A 26,450-nucleotide genomic window follows, 5' to 3' on the forward strand; every position below is an offset into this window, starting at 1 on the left:
TTGTATCTGAAGTTATGAATATTTACTATTCATAATTCATCCCTATTTACTAGGGATCAGCATTTTGGATGGGCTTACTCTGGAAAACACCCACAGCCAGCCTTTCAGGTACAACAATGAAGAAGCCAGATGGGGCTGATGGCCCATCAGCAAAGACAATAGGACTGTGCAGTAGCTTAACCTTCTTATGGGCATTTTGCCCAGCCTGTAAGAAATGGCTGCTATAACAGCCATGTGACCAGACCACATGTATCTAGATTCCATCTTCTGATGTCAGAATTCTTCCACAAACTGGTCTGGGAACCAAGTTTTGAAACAAAGGATTCCTGCCATATGCTAAAGCTATATAAGGCAGGGACTGACATCATCCATGTTTCTTCACTCCCCACACAAGAAGACACCTGGAAACACTGGAGGAACAAAGTGGGGGAAAGTGCGGGATCCAAGCTGAAGGGATTTCTAGCCTGTGTATGAAAGACCTGGGGATTCCAAGCTGTAAAGCAAGTGCAGCTTGTCCCATAATCTAATTATCTTCTATGACAAGATAACTGGCTCTGTGGATGAGGGGAAAGCAGTGGATGTGAAATTCCTTGACTTTAGCAAAGCTTTTGACACGGTCCCCCACAGTATTCTTGCCAGCAAGTTAAAGAAGTATGGGCTGGACAAATGGATTATAAGGTGGATAGAAAGCTGGCTAGATCATCGGGCTCAATGGGTAGTGATCAATGGCTCTATGTCTAGTTGGCAGCTGGTATCAAGAGGAGTGCCCCAAGGGTCGGTCCTGGGGCTGGTTTTGTTCAATATCTTCATTAATGATCTGGAGGATGGCGTGGACTGCACCCTCAGCAAGTTGCAGATGACACTAAACTGGGAGGAGAGGTAGATATGCTGGAGGGTAGGGATAGGATACAGAGGGACCTGAACAAATTAGAGGATTGGGCCAAAAGAAATCTGATGAGCTTCAACAAGACAAGTGCAGAGTCCTGGACTTAGGACGGAAGAATCCCATGCACTGCTACAGACTAGGGACCGAATGGCTAGGCAGCAGTTCTGCAGAAAAGGGCCTAGGGATTACAGTGGACGAGAAGCTGGATAGGAGTCAACAGTGTGCCCTCGTTGCCAAGAAGGCTAATGGTATTTTGGTCTGTATAAGTAGGGACATTGCCAGCAGATCGAGGGATGTGATCGTTCCCCTCTATTCGACATTGGTGAGGCCTCATCTGGAGTACTGTGTCCTGTTTTGGGCTCCACACTACAAGAAGGCTGTGGAGAAATTGGAAAGAGTCCAGCGGAGGGCAACAAAAATGATTAGGGGACTGGAACACATGACTTATGAGGCGGGGCTGAGGGAACTGGGATTGTTTAGTCTGTGGAAGAGAAGAATGAGGGGGGATTTGATAGTTGCTTTCAACTACCTGAAAGGGGGTTCCAGAGAGGATGGCTCTAGGCTGTTCTCAGTGGTAGAAGAGGACAGGACAAAGAGTAATGATCTCAAGTTGCAGAGGGGGAGGATATTAGGATAAAAGGATATTAGGAAAAAGTTTTTCACTAGGAGGGTGGTGAATCACTGGAATGCATTACTTAGAGAGGTGGTGGATCACAGAATCATAGAATATCAGGGTTGGAAGGGACCTCAGGAGGTCATCTAGTCCAACCCCCTGCTCAAAGCAGGACCAATCCCCAACTAAACGCTCCTGAGGTCCCTTCCAACCCTGATATTCTATGATTCTATAATTCTATGATATGAATCTTTAGCGCATCTGGCATGTAAATATCTTGCAATGCTAACTACAACAGTGCCATGTGAATGCCTGTTCTCACTTTTAGGTGCTATTGTAAACAATATCCAGATAAGTCCTCACCAAAGCCGAATAGAGGGGAAGGATCACATCCCTCGATCTGCCTGCAATGCTCCTACATATACAGCCCAAAATGCTGTTAGTCTTCTTGGCAACAAGGGTACACTGTTGACTCATATCCAGCTTCTCATCCACTGTAACCCCTAGGTCCTTTTCTGCAGAACTGCTGCATAGCCACTTGGTCTCTAGTCTGTAGTAGTGCATGGGATTCTTCTGTCCTGAGTGGAGGACTCTGCACTTGTCCTTGTTGAACCTCATCTGATTTCTTTTGGCCCATATCCTCAAAATTGTTTAGGTCCGTCTGTATCCTATCTCTACCCTCCAGCATATGTCCCTTCATGCTTCAACCACCATTCCAGAGGACATGTTTCCATGCTAATGTTGGGTTCTGCTTGATAACGATCAAAAGCAGTGCAGACTGATGTATGTTCATTTTCATCTTCTGAGTCAGATGCCACCAGCAGAAGGTTGATTTTCTTTTTTGGTGGTTTGGGTTCTATAGTTTCCACATCAGAGTATTGCTCTTTTAAGACTTCTAAAAGCATGCTCCATACCTGGTCCCTCTCAGATTTTGGACGGAACTTCATAGAATCATAGAATATCAGGGTTGGAAGGGACCTCAGGAGGTCATCTAGTCCAACCCCCTGCTCAAAAGCAGGACCCATACCCAATTAAATCATCCCAGCCAGGGCTTTGTCAAGCCTGACCTTAAAAACTTCTAAGGAAGGAGATTCCACCACCTCCCTAGGCAACACATTCCAGTGTTTCACTTCAGATTCTTAAACCTTGGGTCAAGTGCTGTAGCTATTTTTAGAAATCTCACATCTGTATCTTCTTTGCATTTTGTCAAATCTGCTGTGAAAGTGTTCTTAAAATGAATATGTGTTGGGTCATCATCTGAGACTGCTAGAACATGAAATATATGCAGAATGCTTGTAAAACAGAGCAGGGAACATACAATTCTCCCCCCAAGGAGCAAAATCACAAATTTAATTGACGCATTATTTTTTTAACGAGCATCATTAGCATGGAAGCATGCCCTCTGGAATGGTGGCCGAAACATGAAGGAGCATATGAATGTTTAGCATATCTGGCATGTAAATACCTTGCAACTCCAGCTACAAAAGTGCCATGCAAACGGCTGTTCTCACTTTCAGGTGACACTGTAAATAAGAAGCAGTATCTCCCATCAATGTAAACAAACTTGTTTGTCTTAGCGATTGGCAGAATAAGAAGTAGGACAGAGTGGACTTGTAGGCTCTAAAGTTTTACACTGTTTTGTTTTTGAGTGCAGTTATGTAACCAAAAACAATCTGCATTTGTAAATTACACTTTCACAATAAAGAGATTGCACTTCAGTACTTGTGTGAGGTGAATTGAAAAATACTATTTTTTTTGTTTATCATTTTTACAGTGCATATATTTTTAATAAAAAAGAATAATATAAAGTGAGCCCTGTGCTCTTTGTATTTGTGTTGTAATTGAAGTCAAAATTAAAAATGTAGAAAAAACATCCAAAAACATTTAATAAATTTCAATTGGTATTCTATTGTTACAAGTGTGATTAATCGTGATTAATTTTTTTAATCGTGAATAATTTTTCGAGTTAATCGCATGACTTAACTGAGATTAATTGACAGCCCTACTTAAAATCTATCTTTTGTAGTTAATAAACTTATTTAATGGTTTAATCCAGTGTTTCCCAAACTTGTTCAGCTGCTTGTGCAGGGAAAGCCCCTTGCAGGCCTGGCCTATTTGTTTATAATTTGTTTTTATATCTTTGGTTAACTGCTCTTCAAATTCCTTTAGCCTTCAAATTCTGTAATTTTTATTTCCCCTTTTACCTTCTGTGCTTTATGTTTCTTTCTATGGACTTCCCCAGGGTTGGATTTCCATTTCTTGAGTGCTACATATTTGGTTCAATTAACATCTTGAACTTTCCCATTAAATCAGACTGGTTTATTTCTCACCTTCCTGATCCTTTTTACGATAAGGGGTGTGTTTCTTTGGGACTCTACTACTGTTCCTGGAGGAGCCTCCAAGAATTGTAATTCCCTCACTTTAGACCTTAGGGCAGGATCCCCATCTTTTACAATCCCCTTTTCTGAAAGTGCATGACTAATAAACCTTTGACTATGTGTGCGGTATGTGGGTCCATTGGCCAAAACACTTTCTTACTACTACTTACTAGAGCTACTCCAGCTCTAGAGCTCCCCTGCTACTCAAGGCCCTGCCCACCCCCCAGGCTTCTCACAGAAGGCAAGGTTTGTCTAATTGATATATTTGCAACACCCACCCACAGTACGTGTGACTGCAATAGAGGTTTGAATGGAAATCCCATTTTGGGAGTAATCAAAATGTGAACCCCATCTGTGAGTGTTCATCCCATGTGAGCACTCCCCCCCCTCCCCCAGTACTGTCACAGATAAAGTAACCCTGAGAATTTCCCAAACCCAGGTATCAGTTATTAACTGGCTTTACATTACATCTGAAGACATTCTAAGTTCCTCCCATACTGGCGATACATAGAATCATAGAAACATAGAATAGCAGGGTTGGAAGGGACCTCAGGAGGTCATCTAGTCCCAACCCCTGCTCAAAGCAGGACCAACCCCCAACTAAATCATCCCAGCCAGGGCTTTGTCAAGCCAGGCCTAAGGATGGAGATTCCACCACCTCCCTAGGTAACCCATTCCAGTGCTTCACCACCCTCCTAGTGAACTAGTGTTTCCTAATATCCAACCTAGACCTCCCCCGCTGCAACTTGAGACCATTACTCCTTGTTCTGTCATCTGCTACCATTGAGAACAGTCTAGAGCCATCCTCTTTGGAACCCCCTTTCAGGTAGTTGAAAGCAGCTATCAAATCCCCCTCATTCTTCTCTTCCGCAGACTAAACAATCCCAGTTCCCCCAACCTCTCCTCATAACTCATGTGTTCCAGTCCCCTAATCATTTTTGTTGCCCTCCGCTGGACTCTTTCCAATTTTTCCACATCCTTCTTGTAGTGTGGGGCCCAAAACTGGACACAATACTCCAGATGAGGCCTCACCAATGTCGATACCACTGTTTCTATAGTAATTAGTATATTTAAGAGGGGAAAAGTGAGGGGAGACTGAAGAGCCCAACACAGTAAGTAGCGTGAGCAAAATATGTGATGATATCAGGAGTGCTTCCAAGTTTCCTGAATGGTTTTGCCACATGTGAGCAATGTTTGCATCCCAAGCTCATGGCAGTGAAAACTTCAGGGCACCTCATTTTGAGCACTACAAAAATAAATACAATTAGCACAGATGTGCATCTGATCCTGAAATCTTCTAAGATTATTTTGAAATCTTTAATCTCAGCCAAAGAGGCTCTTTAGTGCTGCTGCCTTGCTGATTAACTAAAGAGAAGCTCCCATATGATCCAATTAGAAGCAGAGACTTCTTTCCCATATTTCAGATCAGAGGGAAGAGAGACATTTTATTAACACATTGCTCTACACACACACAAGCTAGCAGAATATCACGTGCATGGTTTAGCTTCTCTTCTTCTATCTTTTGTGGAACAAAAAAAACCTCTCTCAGAATGATTCTACCGGGGTTTCTGAGTGTGTGTGTGTGTGTGTGTGTGTGAGAGAGAGAGAGAGAGAGAACAAATTAAACTCCCCAAATATTTTTCCTTTATCTGTGTTCTTTAAGAGCCGAGCATAAAACCTAGGAGCTCAGGCATTAATTTCAATTGAATTGGGCCTATTTAAATTTATTGACATGAAATAAAAAATCCCCAATGTGGTCTTGAACTGTCATGCTGTCCAGAGGCAAGAAATTTTAATTTACCCCCCCACCCCACCCAAAAAAACCCCTCCAGACATTCAGTGTGATGTACAAGGTTTCCAGTGAGCCAGTCAACTCTTCCACTCTTTATCCTGGATCAATTTCTCTTTTCTATCCTGAATGACAGCAACTGATTCCCCCTCTTCCCTCAACTTCTTTTTATCTTTTTATAAAATACAAATATACTGCCTATTACAACACTGTTAAGGGACTGAAATCAACAAAAGCAGAAGATGCCAGAGTTCAGGCAGTCTCACCACTGGGTGCAATTCGACCTGGTTTTGGCATACAGTTGGACCTGCTCCCAAAGAGGCACTACAGAGGCCAGACACAAGTTGTGATCAGATTCATGACCCATATATTCTGCAATAAGAAAAGGAGCATTTGTGGCACCTTAGAGGCTAATCAATTTATTTGAGCATAAGCTTTCGTGAGCTACAGCTCACTTCATCGGACGCATACCGTGGCAAATACAGTGGGTAGAGACTGTCCGGTTTGGCCAATGTACGTGGCAAACGGGCAATGATGGCACACTCCTATTCTTTTTGCGGATACAGACGAATGTGGCTGCTACTCCGAAAACTGCCAATATTCTGCATGATGCCTACGCTCATCACATGACTGAACCTGCTCTCCACATGACCAGAGGTGCCAAGGCAGGATGCTTGATTGGGCCAACATGTCCTGTGGTGGCTAGGCAGGGCATGTTCTTCCCGTGTCTGTGCTGGGCACAGGATCGCAGCACTGCCGTGCCCAGCTACAGCGTGGGAGCCTGGTGACATGCCCCGCCAGGACAGGCTGGCCCCGTAGTCTGGCCCATGTTCCCTGTCTCTATAAATGGGTGCAAGTGTATAAGTCTACGTGGGAGCTCCCTTGAGTGTGGAAGGTGAGATAGAAAAATCAGTTTGTTTCAATGCAGTGTGAGGAAAAGAGGGACTCATTGAATATCGTATGGATATGTAACCAAAATCTGAATTATATGATGATTTTTTAAAAAAATAGGATGTAAGCCAAGACAAGTGAGTATGTTTCAGAGCAGAGATGCCATCAGGGTATATTAACTTTTCCAACCACAGGCCATAGGCCCATCAACAAACAATACCACCCCCATCAAATGGGACATTAAACAGGACCATCTGGTAGCCAAAAGCAAGTGTTTGGCAGTACCTTGTCTTAGTAGCCATACAATTGTTCTTTTTTGTAGATTCTGAATATCAAAACCTTAAATTAAAGAAACTGCCTGAGCCCCCTTGTCACTGGTAAACATTCTGAAATCTGAACACTTATTACCACTCCTCTCGTAAAAAGAAAAGGAGTACTTGTGGCACCTTAGAGACTAACCAATTTATTTGAGCATAAGCTTTCGTGAGCTACAGCTCACTTCATCGGATGCAACTCCTCTCATGATTCACAAGTCAGATGACAGTGAAACCACTTTCATTTAATTCAATTATTTTTAATGAAAACTTCAATTATTTTGTTAACAAACATAATTAAGCAGGAGGTACGTATGTTATGTCTGTATTAGCAGTATATCCTGCCAGTCCCCATCCTCCCTCCAATGAGACACAGCACTCTCACAGCAGGCTCTCACAACAGGCTCACTTAACAAATTCTTACATATTCATTCAAGAGAATTACTTTTCAAATATTGGATAATTATAGACATTAACAGATTATAAACCAAAACCATGGCCAACTGTTTTCTTTGTTCATCTTTTATGCTTCTGGAGTGACATGTGCATTGAAGCCACCTTCATGAGGTATGGACTGAGCCATGGTGGCATAATTGGGATCATCCTGAAACCAGAGTTGCTCAAGAGGTACACTAAGTGCTGCAATGGGGGGCTGTGTTGGCGAGTATCTCAGTGTCTGTTGTGGGGACAGTTTGTCAGTTTGACCGTGTGCTTGATTGTTTGAAAAGTGTGAATTGGGAGTGCTTTGTTCCAGGTGAGTGGGCCTGACTGTTATAAAAAGGCAGTCAGCTGCGAACCAGCTGAGCAGCGAACAGAGGGAGTTTGCCTGGGAGTTTGCCTGGGGAGAGCCCACTGAGGCTTACATCTTGCCAACTTCTCTGAGTAGTTACTACAACTCTTGAGGAAGCTCATAGAAGAAAAGTAATATGGATGGTGAGCGTTCAGCTGTTGTTACCTGCACAGGATGTGCCATGTTTGTCTTTCTTCCACAGGACAGAAGCGACTTTGTCTGTACAAAGTGCAAGCTGGTCTCCGTATTGGAAGAGAAGGTTCAAGGTCTGGAGAAACAAGTATCGACCCTGCGTTGCATAAGAGAAACTGGAGATTTCCTGGACAGACGTCAGGATATGCTTCTATGGACACAACGTTCTGAAGATTCAGAGCAGGATGCGCAGCGGGGACAGAAGGATGGTGAAGAAATTTGGCAGCATATGACCTCCAGAGGAAGAAAGGGGACCATCCATGTACCAGCAATGCAGATACAGGTAAGCAACCGTTTTCATGTTCTCTCCACAGGTATGAATGCAGAGAGTGGACCAGATGATACATCTGAGGGAAGGGAGCAGAAGGAGACTCCGCCGATTGGAAGGCATGAGATGCGCTGTCCTAGGATTGGGGGTTCCACGGCCACTTCTCCCAAGAGAAGGAGGTGGGTGGTGGTGGTCAGGGACTCATCAAGCCCTTGGATCGCTACCCCTTCATACTTCTCCACATGGCCACCAATGATACTGCCAAGAATGACCTTGCGCAGATCACTGCAGACTATGTGGCTCTGGAAAGAAGGATAAAGGAGTTTGAGGTGCAAGTGGTGTTCTCGTCCATCCTCCCTGTGGAAGGGAAAGGCCCGGGTAGAGACCGTCGAATCGTGGAAGTCAACGAATGGCTATGCAGGTGGTATCGGAGAGAAGGCTTTGACCACAGGATGGTGTTCCAAGAAGGAGGAGTGCTAGGCAGAGACAGGCTCCACCTAATGAAGAGCGAGAAGAGCATCTTCGCAAACAGGCTGGCTAATCTAGTGAGGAGGGCTTTAAACTAGGTTCACTGGGGGAAGGAGACCAAAGCCCTGAGGTAAGTGGGGAAGTGAGATACTGGGAGGAAACACAATCAGGAGAGCTCAAGAGGGGAGGGCTCCAGCTTCATACTGAGAAAGCAGGATGATCAGTGTGTTATCTTAAGTATCTACACACAAATGCAAGAAGCCTGGGAAACAAGCAGGGAGAACTGAAAGTTCTGGCACAGTCAAGGAATTATGATGTGATTGGAATAACAGAGACTTGGTGGGGTAACTCACATGACTGGAGTACTGTCATGGATGGATATAAACTGTTCAGGAAGGACAGGCAGGGCAGAAAAGGTGGGGGAGTTGCATTGTATGTAAGAGAGCAGTATGACTGCTCAGAGCTCCAGAATGAAACTTCAGAAAAACCTGAGAGAATCTGGATTAAGTTTAGAAGTGTGAGCAACAAGGGTGATGTCATGGTAGCAGTCTGCTACAGACCACCAGACCAGGGGGATGAGGTGGACGAGGCTTTCTTCCGGCAACTAACGGAAGTTACTAGATCACAGGCCCTGGTTTTCATAGGAGACTTCAATCACCCTGATATCTGCTGGGAGGTGACAAGCCCTCTGTGGAGAAAGAAGTGCTTCGAGACTATTTAGAAAAGCTGGATGACCACAAGTCCTTGAGGCCGGATGCTCTGCATCTGAGAGTGCTAAAGGAGGTGGCAGATGTGATTGCAGAGCCATTGGCCATTATCTTTGAAAACTCATGGCGATCGGGGGAGGTCCCAGATGACTGGAAAAAGGCTAATGTAGTGTCCATCTTTAAAAAAGGGAAGGAGGAGGATCCGGGGAACTACAGGCCAGTCAGCCTCACCTCAATCCCTGGAAAAATCATGAAGCAGGTCCTCAAGGAATCAATTCTGAAGAACTTAGAGGAGAGGAAAGTGATCAGGAACAGTCAGCATGGATTCACCAAGGGCAAGTCATGCCTGACTAATCTAATTGCCTTCTATGATGAGATAACTGGCCCTGTGGATGAGGGGAAAGCAGTGGACATGTTATTCCTTGACTTTAGCAAAGCTTTTGATACGGTCTCCCACAGTATTCTTGCCAGCAAGTTAAAGAAGTATGGACTGGATGAATGGACTATACGGTGGATAGAAAGCTGGCTAGATCGTCGAGCTTAACGGGTAGTGATCAATGGTTTGATGTCTAGTTGGCAGCTGGTATCAAGTGGAGCGCCCCAAGGGTCAGTCCTGGGGCCGGTTTTGTACAATATCTTCATTAATGATCCGGAGGATGGCGTGGATTGCACCCTCAGCAAGTTTGCAGATGACACTAAACTGGGAGGAGTGGTAGATACGTTGGACAGTAGGGATAGGATACAGAGGGACCTAGACAAATTAGAGGATTGGGCCAAAAGAAATCTGCTGAGGTTCAACAAAGACAAGTGCAGAGTTGTGGACTTAGGAAGGAAGAATCCCATGCACTGCTACAGACTAGGGACCGAGCAGCTAGGCAGCAGTTCTGCAGAAAAGGACCTAGGGGGTTGTAACGATGCTGGTTCTGGCGGGACCCAACTGAAAGTGCCAATTCAGGACAAATTGCTTAAAGCAGGGCAGTCATAGCCCAAGGCTGGGTTTTTTCCACCTCTAAGGCAATGCAAACCAGCCAGACAGAGAAGACTTTGGTTTTACCCCACTGGCTAACCACAAGTCACACAAGCAACTCACTTAGACACTCCAGTTTCCCAGTATCACCACCAGTGCCACTCGTTATGGGGACAAATGGTTAGGAAAACCAATACCCCAGTAAAAGAAAAAAGGTTCTCTCGATCCCAAAGGACCATGCCCCAGACCCAGGTCAATATACAAATCAGATCTTACCCACAAATCACACTGTTGCCAATCCTTTAGAATCTAAAATCTAAAGGTTTATTCATAAAAGGAAAAAGATACAGATGAGAGCTAGAACTGGTTAAATGGAATCAATTACACACAGTAATGGGAAAGTTCTTGGCTCAGGCTTGCAGCAGTGATAGAATAAACTGCAGGTTCAAATCAGGTCTCTGGAGAACACCTGCAGCTGGGATGGATCATCAGTCCTTTGTTCAAAGCTTCAGTGTAGCAAAGTCCCTCCAGAGGTAGGAAGCAGGATTGAGGACCAGATGGAGGAGCTGCAGCAGCTTTTTATAGTCTCTTGCCATGTGGTCATTCTTTCTTTGTTCCAAAGACAAGCTGCCCATCACATGGCCTGGAAAAACCTCAGAGTTCTGTCCATAGGCATGTCCCTGCATATCTTGCTGAGCCCCAAGGTGTATCTGCCTTCTCTCAATGGGTCAGTTGCATAGCTGATGGTCCTCAACAGGCCATCCAGCAGGCTAGGCAGAGCTGACACCAACTTGTCTGGGGTGTCACCCAGAAGCATAGCATAAGTTTGAAATATAGAGCAAATATTCATAACTTCAACTACAAAAATGATACACACATATAGACAGCATAATCATGATCAGCAAACGATAACCTTGTCTTAGACACCTCATTTGACCCCCTTTATGTAAGATTTGGTGCCACTACAGGACCTTGGTTGCAACGATGATCTGTACGGTCCCAGATTATGTCAATAACATCACAGGGTTACAGTGGACGAGAAGCTGGATATGAGTCAACAGTGTGCCCTTGTTGCCAAGAAGGCCAATGGCATTTTGGGATGTATAAGTAGGGGCATTGCCAGCAGATCGAGGGACATGATCGTTCCCCTCTATTTGACAGTGGTGAGGCCTCGTCTGGAGTACTGTGTCCAGTTTTGGGCCCCGCACTACAAGAAGGATGTGGAAAAATTGAAAAGCGTCCAGCGGAGGGCAACAAAAATGATTATGGGACTGGAACACATGACTTATGAGGCGGGGCTGAGGGAACTGGGATTGCTTAGTCTGCAGAAGAGAAGAGTGAGAGGAGATTTGATAGCTGCTTTCAACTACCTGAAAGGGGTTCCAAAGAGGATGGATCTAGGCTGTTCTCAGTGGTGGCAGATGAGAGAACAAGGAGTAATTGTCTCAAGTTGCAGTGGAGGAGGTTTAGGTTGGATATTAAGAAAAACTTTTTCAGTAGAAGGGTGGTGAAGCACTGGAATGCGTTTCCTAGGGAGAAAAGGAGTACTTGTAGCACCTTAGAGACCAACAAATTTATTTGAGCATAAGCTTTCGTGAGCTACAGCTCACTTCATTGGATGCATGTAGTGGAAAATACAGTGGGGAGATTTTATATACACAGAGAACATGAAACAATGGGTGTTACCATACATACTGTAACCAGAGTGATCAGGTAAGGTGAGCTATTACCCAGCAATGCCCCACCGCCATATACATTGGCCAAACTGGACAGTCTCTACGTAAAAGAATAAATAGATACGAATCAGACATCAAGAATTATAACATTCAAAAGCCAGTTGGAGAATACCTCAGTCTTTTTGGTCACTCGATTACAGACCTAAAAGTGGCAATTCTTCAACAAAAAACCTTCAAAAACGGACTCCAAAGAGAGACTGCTGAATTGGAATTAATTTGCAAACTGGATACAATTAACTTAGGCTTGAATAAAGACTGGGAGTGGATGTGTCATTACACAAAGTAAAACTATTTCCCCATGTTTATTCCCCCCCCCCTCACTGCTCCTCGGATGTTCCTGTTAACTGCTGGAAATGACCCACCTTGATTATCACTACAAAAGGTTCCCCCCGCCTCCTGCTCTCCTGCTGGTAATAGCTCACCTTACCTGAGCACTCTTGTTACAGTGTGTATGGTAACACCCATTGTTTCATGTTCTCTGTGTATATAAAACCTCCCCACTGTATTTTCCACTACATGCATCCGATGAAGTGAGCTGTAGCTCACGAAAGCTTATGCTCAAATAAATTGGTTAGTCTCTAAGGTGCCACAAGTCCTCCTGTTCTTTTTGCAGATACAGACTAACATGGCTGCTACTCTGAAACTTATCTAGGGAGGTGGTAGAATCTCCTTCCTTTGAGGTTTTTAAGGTCAGGCTTGACAAAGCCCTGGCTGGGATGATTTAGTTGGGGATTGGTCCTGCTTTGAGAAGGGGGTTAGACTAGATGACCTCCTGAGGTCCCTTCCAACCCTGATATTCTATGATTTTATGATTCTATGTAATTTAATGGGACTCTTTTTCGTTTGACTGTTTCTCTTCAGTTCCTACCTCTCCTTTACCATCTTCTATCCTCTCCTCTTTACTAGGATATAGGGAATCCCCATTAATAGATCCTCCCCTAAGGGATGTGTCTGTCTGAACTGTGTTCTCCTCCATGTCTGTTGGCTTTCCCCCAGCACATAGTTCATTTTTAATTTTACACGCTAGCAATCTGGTTCCATTTTGGTTTAAATGGTGCCCATCTTTCCTGTATAGGTTCTCCCTTTCCCAAAAGGTTCCCCAGTTCCTAATAAACCTAAATCCCGCCTCCCAATGCCATTGTCTCATCCACACAATGAGACCCTGCAGTTCTGCCTGTCTAACTGGCCCTGCACATGGAACTGGAAGAATTCAGAGAATTCTACCATGGATGTCCTGGACTTTAATCTCTTACCTAGCAGCTTAAGTATGGCCTCCAGGATCTCTCTCCTACCTTTCCCTATGTCCTTGGTACCTACTCCCACTGGTTTCATTAGGATGCATGCAGTGACCTCCACTTTGCATTGCCATCGTGTCCAGCCAACATTGGAACATGTGGGGGTAAAAAAAAATGACAATTAATATAAAATATATAGAAAGTGCCTCTTCTTAGCATTCGACAATTCCTTGGAAATACATTGGTAAATCCCTAATTTGTAACCCCCCCCCCAGTACATCTCCAATGTATTTGAGAGAAATGCTGCTGTTAGCAGCTTGCTAACACTGATTAAAATTATTAATCCTGCTCACAGTGTTGTTAAAAAACATTAAGCAGTAAGTTACAAACCCCAAAGGTGAAATAATAAAGAGATTGATCTCAGATGAGAGTGAAAGAGAGAAGTGGAGCCTGCAATATGCTGTCAGCAATCTGGAAACGTCAAAACAAAGTCCCCAAAGTCTAAGCGCCCCAGGCTGACTGTGGCCTTCAAACAAATGCATGTAGGTTTGTGCTTGTGCAGCAGGACATGTTTACTGATGCAAGCTGAATCTCTCCCTCTGTACTAGGGTTTCCAGAAAGGGGAGAGAACTGGCATCTCTCTTGCCCTGCTGCTTCTGAAAAGACTGAGAGGGGAATTGCTCAGGGGTTGTTGTTGTTTTCGTGTTTTTTAACTGACAATGACCATTTCTTCTCCTTTTGTCCAGTGCACCTGCACTCTGCTCAAGCGGCACATGGCAGAATAAAAAGGTCAGTATAAATGAAACAAGACAGGGTCATGACCGGGGAAGATCAAAGACACCCATCACATAAGTGAGGGATGGGGAATAACAACAACAACAACTTCTTTCTGAAGTACCCTCTGTGACGGTGCACCCCATAAGGTTTTATAGAAATATGCTTATGAATGTATATATGACATAACTGGAATCTGTTTTATGCTACATATGCCATGTAACAGATCTCTGTAAAGGTTATGATCTACTGAATCTGTTCATCCAATTTGTATCATTTTTGTATTCGAAGTTATTAATATTGGCTGTGTACTTGCTTGATCTTTAAGTAGCCTTAGTAAAGCATTTGGTCAGCTTCTTGAGAAAGGAATGTGCAAATTAAGTGCCCAATCAAGAAACACTTAACGAACAGTGGATCTTGGAAGGCTCCAATCCACATAAGAACTTTACTTGAGGATGTTCAAGGTAGCATGTGAACCATGGCTGCTATCTGTAAGTTTTGAGTCATGCATGGACATGTGACTTGCCCACGTGACTCCAAAACTCCATCTTGTAGCTGGGATTCTACACAGGGGTAGGGAGGGGTGTCCACCCACAAGAAAAAGTCTATTTAAATCCTGGGGAGACCCCTCCATTTTGTCTTTAGCTGGCTCAAGAGATAGCCTCTCCACCCCAAAGGATACCTGAAAGAAACTGGAACAAATGACACTAGCCACAGGGGGTGTGAGTGATTGCTGGACCCAGACTAGAAGGAGACTAGTCTGTAAAAGGAATGTCATAAACATACAGCTAAGGGTAGCATAAAATCCCTCCTTTGCCTGTAAAGGGTTAAGAAGCTCAGATAACCTGGTTGGCACCTGACCAAAAGGACCAGTAAGGGGAGAAGATACCTTCAAATCTGTGGGGGAAGGTTTTTGTTTTGTGTTTCTTTGTTTTCTTTCCGGGACAGTGAGGAACCAGGGCAGGGAAAATACATCTCCTAAGCCATACCTGAACTAAGCATTTAAGATTACACATTGTAAGTAATAGGAAGGAAATGCGTTAGATTATCTTTTGTTTTAGCTTGTGAATTTTCCCTAGGCTAAGAGGGAGGTTTATTTCTGGGTTTTTTTGTAACTTTAAAGTTTTACCTAGAGGGGAATCCTCTGTGTTTTGAATCTGATTACCCTGTAAAATTACCTTCCATCCTGATTTTACAGAGGTGCTTCTTTTACTTTTTCTTTATAATAAAGTTCTGCTTTTAAGAACCTGATTGGTTTTTAGTGTCCTAAAAACCCAAGGGGCTGGTCTGTGCTCACCTTGTTTACTCTCAAGCCTCCCCAGGAAAGGGTGTGAAGGGTCTTGGGGGGATATTTTGGGGAAACAGGAACTCCAAGTGGTCCTTTTCCTAAACCTTTGTCTAACTCACTTGGTGGTGGCAGCGATACCATTCCAAGGACAAGGAACAATTTGTGCCTTGGGGAAGTTTTTCACTTAAGCTGGTAAAGATAAGCTTAGGGGGTCTTTCACGCGGGTCTCCACATCTAGGGACGAAGGTTTCTAACCATCAGAGGAGTGAAATTTTCGAATAGCCTTCCAAGGGAAGCAGTGGGGGCAAATGACCTATCTGGCTTTAAGATTAAATTTGATAAGTTTATGGAGGAGATGGTACGATGGGATAACATGATTTTGGCAATTAATTGATCTTTACATATTCATGGTAAATAGGCCAATGGCCTGTGATGGAATGTTAGTTGGGGTGGGATCTGAGTTACAACAGAGAATTCTTTCCTGGGTATCTGGCTGGTGAATCTTGCCCATAATACGCTGGAGGGGAGGGATAGGATACAGAAGGACCTAGACAAATTGGAGGATTGGGCCAAAAGAAATCTGATGAGGTTCAATAAGGGTCCTGCACTTAGGATGGAAGAATCCAATGCACCGCTACAGACTAGGGACCGAATGGCTAGGCAGCAGTTCTGCGGAAAAGGACCTAGGGGTGACAGTGGACGAGAAGCTGGATATGAGTCAGCAGTGTGCCCTTGTTGCCAAGAAGGCCAATGGCATTTTGGGATATATAAGTAGGGGCATAGCGAGCAGATCGAGGGACGTGATCGTTCCCCTCTATTCAACATTGGTGAGGCCTCATCTGGAGTACTGTGTCCAGTTTTGGGCCCCACACTACAAGAAGGATGTGGATAAATTGGAGAGAGTCCAGCGAAGGGCAACAAAAATGATTAGGGGTCTAGAACACATGACTTATGAGGAGAGGCTGAGGGAGCTGGGATTGTTTAGCCTGCAGAAGAGAAGAATGAGGGGGGATTTGATAGCTGCTTTCAACTACCTGAAAGGGGGTTCCAAAGAGGATGGCTCTAGACTGTTCTCAATGGTAGCAGATGACAGAACGAGGAGTAATGGTCTCAAGTTGCAGTGGGGGAGGTTTAGATTGGATATTAGGAAAAACTTTTTCACTAAGAAGGTGGTGAAACACTGGAATGCGTTACCTAGGGAGGTGGTAGAATCTCCTTCCTTAGAGGTTTTTAAGGTCAGGCTTGACAAAGCCCTGGCTGGGATGATTTAACTGGGAATTGGTCCTGCTTCGAGCAGGGGGTTGGACTAGATGACCTTCAGGGGTCCCTTCCAACCCTGATATTCTATGATTCTATGATAAGCTCAGGGTTCAGCTGATCGCCATATTTGGGGTCGGGAAGGAATTTTCCTCCAGGGCAGATGGAGTTTTTTCGCCTTCCTCTGTAGCATGGGGCACGGGTCACTTGCTGGAGGATTCTCTGCTCCTTGAAGTCTTTAAACCATGATTTGAGGACTTCATAGGTGAGAGGTTTACTGCAGGAGTGGGTGAGTGAGGTTCTGTGGCCTGCGTTGTGCAGGAGGTCAGACTAGATGATCATAATGGTCCCTTCTGACCTTAATATCTATGTATCTATGTATCTGTACCCTAGAGTTCAGAGTTGGGAGGGAACCCTGACAGAAGCTTACTGGAACACTCTGAGGGTGAGGTTTTATCTGTATTCAATTTTCTTACTCTATTAGGCATAGACTTGCATGTTTTATTTTATTTTGCTTGGTAATCCACTTTGTTCTGTATGTTACTACTTGGAACCACTTAAATCCTGCTTTCTGTATTTAATAAAATCACTTTTTTATTTATTATTTAACCCAGAGTACGTATTAATACCTGGGGGTGGGGGGGGGCAAAGAGCTGTGCATATCTCTCTAGCAGTGTTACAGAGGGTGAACAATTCATGAGTTTACCATGTGTGAGCTCTATACAGGGTAAAACGGATGTATTTGGGGTTTGGACCCCACTGGGAGTTGTGCATCTGAGTGTTAAAGACATGAACACTTCTTAAGCTGCTCTCAGTTAAGCTTGCAGTTTTTGGGACGTGGCTCAGACCTGGGTCTGTGTTTGTGGCCAGCAAGCGTGTCTGGCATAGCCGGGCAGGACTCTGGAGTCCCAAGCTGGCAGGGAAAGCAGGTGCAGAAGTAGTCTTGGCACATTAGTTGGCAGCCCCAAGGGGGTTTCTGTGATTCAACCCGTTTCACGCTCCACTGCTACTGAGGCTCTCAGGGACTGAACTAGTTAATGCACATAAATAAAAACACCCTAGAAATGTAATTAACAATATCTGGAAACTTGCAAAGCAAAACTCCCAAGGGGTTTGTCCCAGGGTGCCTGGCCTCTGTAAATGAAGTAGGTCGAGCTCCCCTGGGCCAGAGCAGATGCTCCCATTCTGCCAATTAAGAGGGCGGGGCAGCATCTAGGGCCTATAAATGGTCAGGAAGGCTGTGACCTGCTGAGTTAGGAAGGGTAGTGGAGAGCTGCCAGAGGGACAGGCAGAGAAGCAGAAGTGTTCCAGGGGTGCTGGATCCTCATGAAAGTAGGAGGGCCATGAGGCCCTGCCCCCTCTGTGGGCCCACCCCTCCTTTTTGCTCCAAGGCCTTACCCCCTGGCCAGGCTGCAAGCCAGAGCCTGGCCAGGGTAACAGCCATCCAGGCTGCTGTGGGGAGCCCTGGCAGACCCTCTGCCTGCCCTTGGTAGGGGGCTCAAGAGCACAGGTGTGGTGGGTGACACCGGTGTCTGGTGAGGGGGCGTGCCCAGCAGAGAGGCTGGTGAGGGGGCATGCCCAGCAGAGAGGCTGGTGAGGGGGCGTGCCCAGCAGAGAGGCTGGTGAGGTGTTCCTGTTATGCAGAGCAGGGTTTTAGGCCTATGTTTGGGACTCTTGGTGTCGGAGTATTTGCATGATGTTTTTGTAATAAACCAGGCCCAAGGAGTGGTACTACTGAGGCAAGGGAGCCTGTGGTGGAGTCTGGGGGATTTCTGAAAGGCAGAAGTGAGGCAGGTGTACCTGGCATGCTGTGACCTGCTGCAGGAGGGCACTCCAGGTGGGGCTGCCTTATGACAAGAGTCTAATACAAAGGATAGCAATGCAGTAATGAAAGGAAACTAACACGGGACAATCTCTAACTCCTTTGAGGAAAAACTGACTAGGTGCTTTTTAAGATTCAGGGTCAGAGGAAGTAAGGCAGACTTCACAGGGAGCAAGTTCGACACCCGAGAGCCAAATACTTCAATGGTGTCATCATCAGTTAACATAACATACAGTGGCAGAGCACCATATAACTGAAGATAGCATCATAATGTGTACACACAAGGGAATACAAGGAAAAAAAACTAGTAAAAGAAAGGAATCCCATCATGTGAAACCATAGATGCCCGGTATGGACCACCAGCAGGGTTTGAACCCAGAACATTCAGAGCCACACTACTGACTTCAACCACCTGAATTGAAGAACTAATGTCATTAGCTGGTAGCAGTAGTAGGCTATTGTTCTCTATGCTCACCAGTCACTAGAGGGTGAGATGACACACACTTTGCCTAGCTGCTTAGTCTACTTCAATGCCCACAAAAAGACCGCACTTGAGCTTTTACACAGCTACAGACACTTCACCAGAAACCAGAGTAACAGCCGTGTTAGCCTGTATTCGCAAAAAGAAAAGGAGTACTTGTGGCACCTTAGAGACTAACCAGTTTATTTGAGCATGAGCTTTCGTGGGTTAGAACCCACTTCATCAGATGCATGGAGTGAAAATACAGGAGCAGGTATAAATACATGAAAGGGGGTTGCTTTACCAAGTGTGAGGTCAGTCTAACGAGATAATATTTTAAGATGTGGTCTGCGTCACTATGTAGCAAGTTAAATAACAGATGTGCAGGCTGATATGAGTTTATGTAAGTGAGCAAAATGTACTATAACTCATATCAGCTTGCACATCTGTTATATTGCACATCTACATAGTGACGCAGACCACATCTTAAAATATTATCTCGTTAGACTGACCTCACACTTGGTAAAGCAACCCCCTTTCATGTATTTATACCTGCTCCTGTATTTTCACTCCATGCATCTGATGAAGTGGGTTCTAACCCACGAAAGCTCATGCTCAAATAAATTGGTTAGTCTCTAAAGTGCCACAAGTACTCCTTTTCTTTTCACCAGAAACGTTCCTCAGTTTCCAGGCCTCGGTTGCCCTTCCATACACCTGAGCAAAGCGGGGACAGAATGCTGCCATTCTGGTCTGATAGTCACCTACTTTTCACAGAGATAAATGACTGACTCAGGGACCAAGCAGGGCAGAATCCAGCTCTCAATCTTTTCACCAAGAAGCACCCCAGTATGCCAGCCAGTTGAGTAGGGGGCCAGACGCACTGAAGGCTGAACTGGCAGAATCTTTCCCTTGGATCAAAGAGGAAATAAAGCCAGGTGTAAAGTGCCAGATGAAGAAGCAGGAATTCCCAGGTCCCCTTGAGCCTACAGTATCAATGCAGGGATCGCTGCTCAGCGGCACTCCTGTTTTCTCATCTGTGTTTAGCAGTTAACAATACAGACAATTTATAGTTCTAAAGAGCAAATGTTCTGCTCATCCTCTTCTGTCTACACATGAGGCCAGGGATGGGAAATTACACCCACAGGTCAATGCAAAGGCCACCCTGTTGTGATGGCTGAGGGGTTAAGGAGAGGATGAGCCCCCTGCTGTGGATGATTACATGGTTTATCATGTGGGCTAGCTCTCTGCCCTGAGATTTGGTGATTACTGCTAGTGTGAGCCCACCGCCCAGGTGGGGCTTGGACAGTAGGGTGAGCCCACCGTGAGGGCAGGTCTGGCTGACCACTTAAGTCACAGAGGCAACCAAACAGACATCAGATAGTATCCCAGTATCCGGACAGTTGCCTTTAAAAAAGCAATGATAACTGAATCCCATGGTACTTTAAACCAGTGATGTACCAGGTGAGAAGCCAAACAAATTAGGAAGGGAAAGTAACAGAAGAAATTCAGAACTCCCCAGTATCCACTGAGCATTTCATCCTAATATTTCCCATCACATATTAATTGTTTCTGATCTCTAGCATCCCAGGTGCACTGGGGTCACTTTCTCCCGCATATTGTTCCGCACAATGGTGTGTGGGTACCTTTAAGGTCTCTAACAAAGAGAGAGGAGCTCTTTCTTCGGGAACATGGGTCTCACCTAGTTTAACGTGAACTGAAAGCTGCCTCCTGAAAAATCTATTGACAAGGACGCCTAAGCAAATGCCTCTCTGCAGACTCCTGCTGACATGTTAGCCCCAGGCCAGATTGCAGTAATAGCTCAACATGCCACTCCAGTGATGGGAAGGAACATTAAAGAGCAGCCTGGCAGTAGTTTCTCTGTACCTGTAGACAGCTCGCTTGTCAGCCTCCAGCTGTGCCTGAGGGTCAATAGGAGTGCTGGGGACTGGGGTATTGGCTGCTCCCGAGGGTGTTGTGATGTGCCCTGGCTGTGCCTTAGCCGGCTGTTGCGCGGTGGCAGTCATCTGTTAAAACAAGACAAGAAAGCACTGGGGTTTATAACAAAGCAGATCTGTGTGTAAGTGAGAGAGAGGGGGGCACTTCTCTGTTCGTGACTGTGCGTGTGTGCAATATCAATATTGCCTCATATGCATGTGACCATCGAGGTGCTTGTACGTGTGTGGTTGCAGCTCTGTGTTTATGTGCCACTGGGTCCTGCTCACTTGTCTCTGGGTGTGTCTCTGTCTTATGTTTTGTCTGTGTCCCTGTGTGTGTGTCTGTGCGTTCACGTGTGTGCATTGTGTGTGTTCCTGCCTCTGTGTATGTGCGTCTCTCTGTGCAAGCAAGTCCATGTTTGCATGTGTGTGAGTTTTTCTGAATTTAGGGGTATATTTGTCTCCTTTCTCTACAGAGTTATCATTCGGGCCCTACCAAATTCGCGATCCATTTTGATCAATTTAACAGTCATAGGATTTTAAAAATCATACATTTCATTATTTCAGCTATTTAAATCGGAAATTTCACAGTGCTGTAATTGTAGGGGCCCTGACCCAAAAAGGAGTTGTGTGTGTGTGTGGGGGGGGGGGGGGGGGGGGTTGCAAGGTTATTGTAGGAGGGTTGCGGTTCTGCTACCCTGACTTCTGCGCTGCTGCTGGCGGCAGTGCTGTCTTCAGAGCTGGGCGGCTGGCGAGCGGCAGCTGCTGGCCGGGAGCCCAGCTCTGCAGGCAGAGCCCCGCCAGCTGCAGCGCAGAAGTCAGGATGGCCTGGTGTGGTGTTGTCACCCTTCGGTGCTGCTGGCGGCAGAGCTGGGCACCCAGTCAGCAGCTGCCGCTCTCCGGCCGCCCAGCTCTGAAGGCAGCAGCGCAGAAGTAAGGAGGGCACAGTGTGGTATTGCCACCCTTACTTCTGGTCTGCTGCTGGCAGGGCGCTGCCTTCAGAGCTGGGCCGCCTGGTCAACAGCCAGCGCTCTCTGCCCGCCCAGCTCTGAAGGCAGTGCAAAAGCAAGGGTGGAAATACTATGCCCCCCCTAAAATAACCTTGTGAACCCCCTCAATTCCCTTTTGTGCAGGACCCCCAATTTGAGAAATGCTGGTCTCCCCTGTGAAATCTGTATAGTATAGGGTAAAAGCAAACAAAACACCACAAATCATGGTCCATGATGGGTTTTTCATGGCCATAAATTTGGTAGAGCCCTAGTTATCATGTACCATATGTTTTTTGTCTGTGATTTTGCTGATTTCACTGGTGCCTGTGTGATTTTTGGAGGGTTGTGCTGGTGTGCTTGATTGCCTTGTGGTGTTTTTGTGTGTGTGTGTCTGTGTCAATATGTTTCTTGGAAGCTATTCCATGGGGTAGCACATAATTGGAGGATGCCAGAACCATTAGAAAAGACAGATGCCAAACTGTTTAGTCCTATTCCCCACAACGAGAATTTATTGAGATTCCAGCCTAAGTCTTTTTAGGACAGGAAATGTCTGACATGAAAAACAGCAGGAAATTCAGGAATAACAGACCTGTTCCACCATTGCCTTGCATCTTGTATCATCATTTACAGCCATGCGAAGTCTGTGTTAATCTCTACTATTCTGAGTACCTATTGGTTCATTTATTTTGATGTAAATAATAAAAAGCAACACATCTCCAAGAGTTTAGACACCCTAACACAGCAAGCCCAAGAGCATGGAATGAATCATTTAGACAGGCGCTCTGCCAGTCAGCTACCTGCAACAAAAGCTCTATTCCACCCTGCATTGTTCTAGTCAGGGCACCCTCAGCCCCCTCTCCAAAAACCCCTATCAGGTGAACTTTACAATGTGACTGGCAGGTCATCAAAGCTGGGCTATTTCTGACCACTGTGCAGCAGAGTAAATAATGACACCAGGTGCAGGCCAGCAGTCGGAGTGAGGATGGAACCACACACTGATTTTAATGCCTTGGCTGAACTGCACCAAACACCAGGCTACATGTCTCTTAGAACAGAGGAGGCCAACGCAAAGGCTCCCCTGTGAGTCAGCATTCAGGCAATGTGTGGGGCCCGGCTACCTAGCTTTCTCAGTAAGTCAGAGCCACACAGCGCTTTTGAAAGCCCAGCTCTGGTAAGTGAGTGCTGCAGCCCAGAGCTGGCCAAAACTGGGGTGAAAATCATTTCTTCCATTGCATCCCATCCCGTGCCAAAAGGGAAAAAAGAAAATGAAAAGTCAGGGACTAGCAGAGGGGGAGGGGAAATGACAAACCTGGAGAAAGGGGAGCAAACAAAGACCTGGAACAATAAAAAGAAAACATAAGAAGGCTATTTTTATTTGCAGATGCACACATGTATTGCAAAAGACCACATCAGATCTTTCAAGCTGCATGAGCCTATCTGCTCACACTTCTTCCCACCCTGGAGCTATAGCAACCGACTTATAAACTTTGCCCTTACTGGCAAAGAGCTCTCACTTGCAACGGTCAGGCTCCTCTTGCCCACCCTGTACCAACACAAAACACTTATTACCACAAAGCAATGTCACATTTCAAAAATGACGGTTGATCTGGGTTAGATGTAGCCCAACTGATCATAGAATATCAGGGTTGGAAGTGACCTCATCAGGAGGTCATCTAGTCCAACCCCCTACTCAAAGCAGGACCAATCCCCAGTTTTTGGCCCAGATCCCTAAATGGCCCCCTCAAGGACTGAAGTCACAACCCTAGGTTTAGCAGGCCAATGCTCAAACCACTGAGCTATCCCTCCCCTCTTGTGATGCAGCTGCACAAGGAATTAAGAGTGCATAACCTTAATCCCTTGCGCTGGATTGCACGTAGCAGCATGAGAAGGACAGCACTCCCTTGCACAAGTGGGGAAGAGTGGATGGGGCTATGTGGGGAGTGGTCAAAGACTTGGCTCCACCCCAATTCACTGGCCTGCTAGGTCTGGATCTGGAATGGGGGTATTTCCCCTTTATAGTAAGTGGGGACCCATCCAGAGAGAAGGCTGTGCCTCTGAGCCACAATCTGCCCCTTGGTTTGCTCCAGGGGCAGGATGACCACACACTGCCCCTTGCTGCCAGCTCATGGCAAAGCCACAGTTCACCCCTTTGTCATTAAAGCTCCAAAGACAATCACAGACTCAAATACAGTGGGGCTGGCAACAAGGCCTCTGGTACCAGGCAGGGAATTTCCTGATAATCCTCACCCTGTAGTAAAACACAAAGACATTCTTTTCATTAGGAAAAGTGTACAGATCTGGTGCCTCCCCACTGTACCACCCATTTGCCTCTCTCTCCACCAGAAACCAGGATTCAGACAAACCACTGAATTTCCAGACTAGTATTTTGGGAACAAGTAGCTGTAAAGTCAGTACATTTAACAGTACAAACCTCAAGGAATTGGCATCTGGATTGAAATGTGGAACAAGCCATTTCTTATTAGAATTTCTAACAATGTCCTGGAGACTTTTATTTTTCCAAATATAATTCCCACCAATTCCTGTTGTCATCACCTGGCTACCCACCAGTAACCCTTAACCCTGCTGAAGGAGAGGAAATGCTGCAGCTCTCAAATCTCATCCAAAGGTCACAGAAAATTAACAACAGTCCAATTCAGCAGCTGTTACCAACTGAATCAGAGAAATATACTTTAACTTCCATACAAATATTCCAGAGCAGTGTGAATTCCTTAGCCCTTCCCAACCAACTGCTCCAATCCCGCTCTCCTCCTGAACATATTTTGGTGGGGGGGAACCTTTGCCTTCATTTGATTTTCCTCCCTCTGTTGAATGTCTCTTCCTTTTACTCATTGCACTTCAATTTCTTTATACAAATGGAGGTGAATTCCGGAGAAATTATGGCAGACCACAAAATTTTGCATTGCTCCAGATCCAGTGCAATTTGACAATAATCTGTGTTTCTGCAGCAAATGGTCCCCTATACTTACTGTTAATGTCAAGGGTCAGCATGAGCGGGGAGACATCTCTCTGCTTCACCACATTTCTATTCAGGGTGCAAGTGGAGGGGAGGGGGCAAGAGCTATGTAATTTTGAATACATAAAGACGGTCATTTCAGTTTCCAAAGAGGCATCAGCCGAGAGGGACATAAGCACTGCCAGACTGGGTCAGACCAAAGGTCCATCTAGCCCAGTATCCTGTCTTCCAACAGTGGCCAATGACAGGTGCCCCAGAGGGAATGAACAGAACAGGTAATCATCCAGACATCCATCTGCTGTCACCCATTCCCAGCTTCTGGCAAACAGGCTAGGGACACCATCCCTGCCCATCCTGGCTAATAGCCATTGATGGACCTATCCTCTATATGAATTTATCTAGTTCTTTTTTGTACCTCGTTATAGTCTTGGCCTTCACAACATCTTCTGGTAAAGAGTTCCACAGGTTGACTGTGCGTTGTGTGAAAAAATACTTCCTTTTGTTTGTTTTAAACTTACTGCCTATTAATTTCATTTGGTGACTCCTAGTTCTTGTGTTATGAAGAATAAATAACACTTCCTTATTTACTTTATCCACACCAGTTATGATTTTATAGACCTCGATCATATCCATCCTTAGTTGTCTCTTTTCCAGGCTGAAGAGTCCCAGTCTTATTAAGCTCTCCTCATACACAAGCTGTTCCATACCCCTAATAAAGACAATTGCTGCATTTCACTCCAGGGAAAGATGAGATGGTTGGCCAGTGAAGTTACAGATCTACAAAGCTCTTGGGGGCGAATTCAGCACACTGCATTTAATTGTGAGCAGCACTGTGTGTAAGCACACGCTAAAGAAAGTCCTTTTTATAAATATAAACCCTGGTTTCCCAAAAGCTAGCGGTCAAGGGAAAAATTGACTCACAAACACAGGCATTTCCATACACTAACAACTTAGGAAGGTTTCTGATAACCTAAGCAGGACTGATGGAAGGCAATGGTTTGCTGCTGTGTCTGTCTTTAGAGCCAGGTACTGAAGAGAATGAAATGACTGATTAAAGAAACAAGGTGGGTGAGGTAATATCTTTTATTGGGCCAGCTTTTGTTGGGGAAAGAGACAAGCTTTCAAGCTACACAGAGCTCTCCTTGAGGTTCATGAAAGGTACTCAGAGTGTCACAGCTAAATAAAAGGTGGAACAGACTGTTTATCATATACAGTTAACACATATTCTAAGAGACCATTCAAGATGTAGTGGCCTGTTAACGCCGCCATGGCCAGGATTGATAAAGTCTGCGGCAAGTGGAGCTTGCTTCATTTCTCCTGGGCTTAGCCTCTCCATGCCGTCGGCCCTATGCCAACAACTCTGGGGATGGAGGGATAGCTCAGTGGTTTGAGCATTAGCCTGCTAAACCCAGGGTTGTGAGTTCAATCCTTGAGGGGGCCATTTAGAGATCTGGGGCAAAAATTGGGGATTGGTCCTGCTTTGAGCAGGGGGTTGGACTAGATGACCTTCCAACCCTGATAGTCAATCATTCTAACTCGGGCAGGAGGGCAGGTAATGGAATGGGCAGGAACAACACATCTTGAAGAACAGCAGTTAGGAAAGATAGGTAACCATTTTCTTTGAGTACTTGCTCATGTCGATTCCATTCTAGGTGACTCACAAGCCGTGCCCTCGGAGGCGGGCTCAGAGTTCACGGTCTTGCAGCACTGCTCTGCCA

The 26,450-nt window shown here is 45.4% G+C and overlaps 1 protein-coding gene across 13 annotated transcripts in view; it reads right to left on the bottom strand.

The window, feature by feature from the left end:
* The window catches only part of PKNOX2 (PBX/knotted 1 homeobox 2), a 753,686-nt gene that overhangs the window by 278,828 nt on the left and 448,408 nt on the right, over positions 1-26,450 (bottom strand). For all 13 annotated transcript variants that reach the window (XM_048827274.2, XM_048827271.2, XM_048827275.2 and 10 more), the window contains one exon: positions 20,720-20,859. In XM_048827274.2, the coding sequence (XP_048683231.1) occupies positions 20,720-20,859 (140 nt within the window). The remainder of the gene's footprint in view (positions 1-20,719; positions 20,860-26,450) is intronic.

The sequence above is a fragment of the Caretta caretta genome, chromosome 22 (assembly GCF_965140235.1).
Source record: "Caretta caretta isolate rCarCar2 chromosome 22, rCarCar1.hap1, whole genome shotgun sequence".
NCBI lineage: Eukaryota > Metazoa > Chordata > Testudines > Cheloniidae > Caretta > Caretta caretta.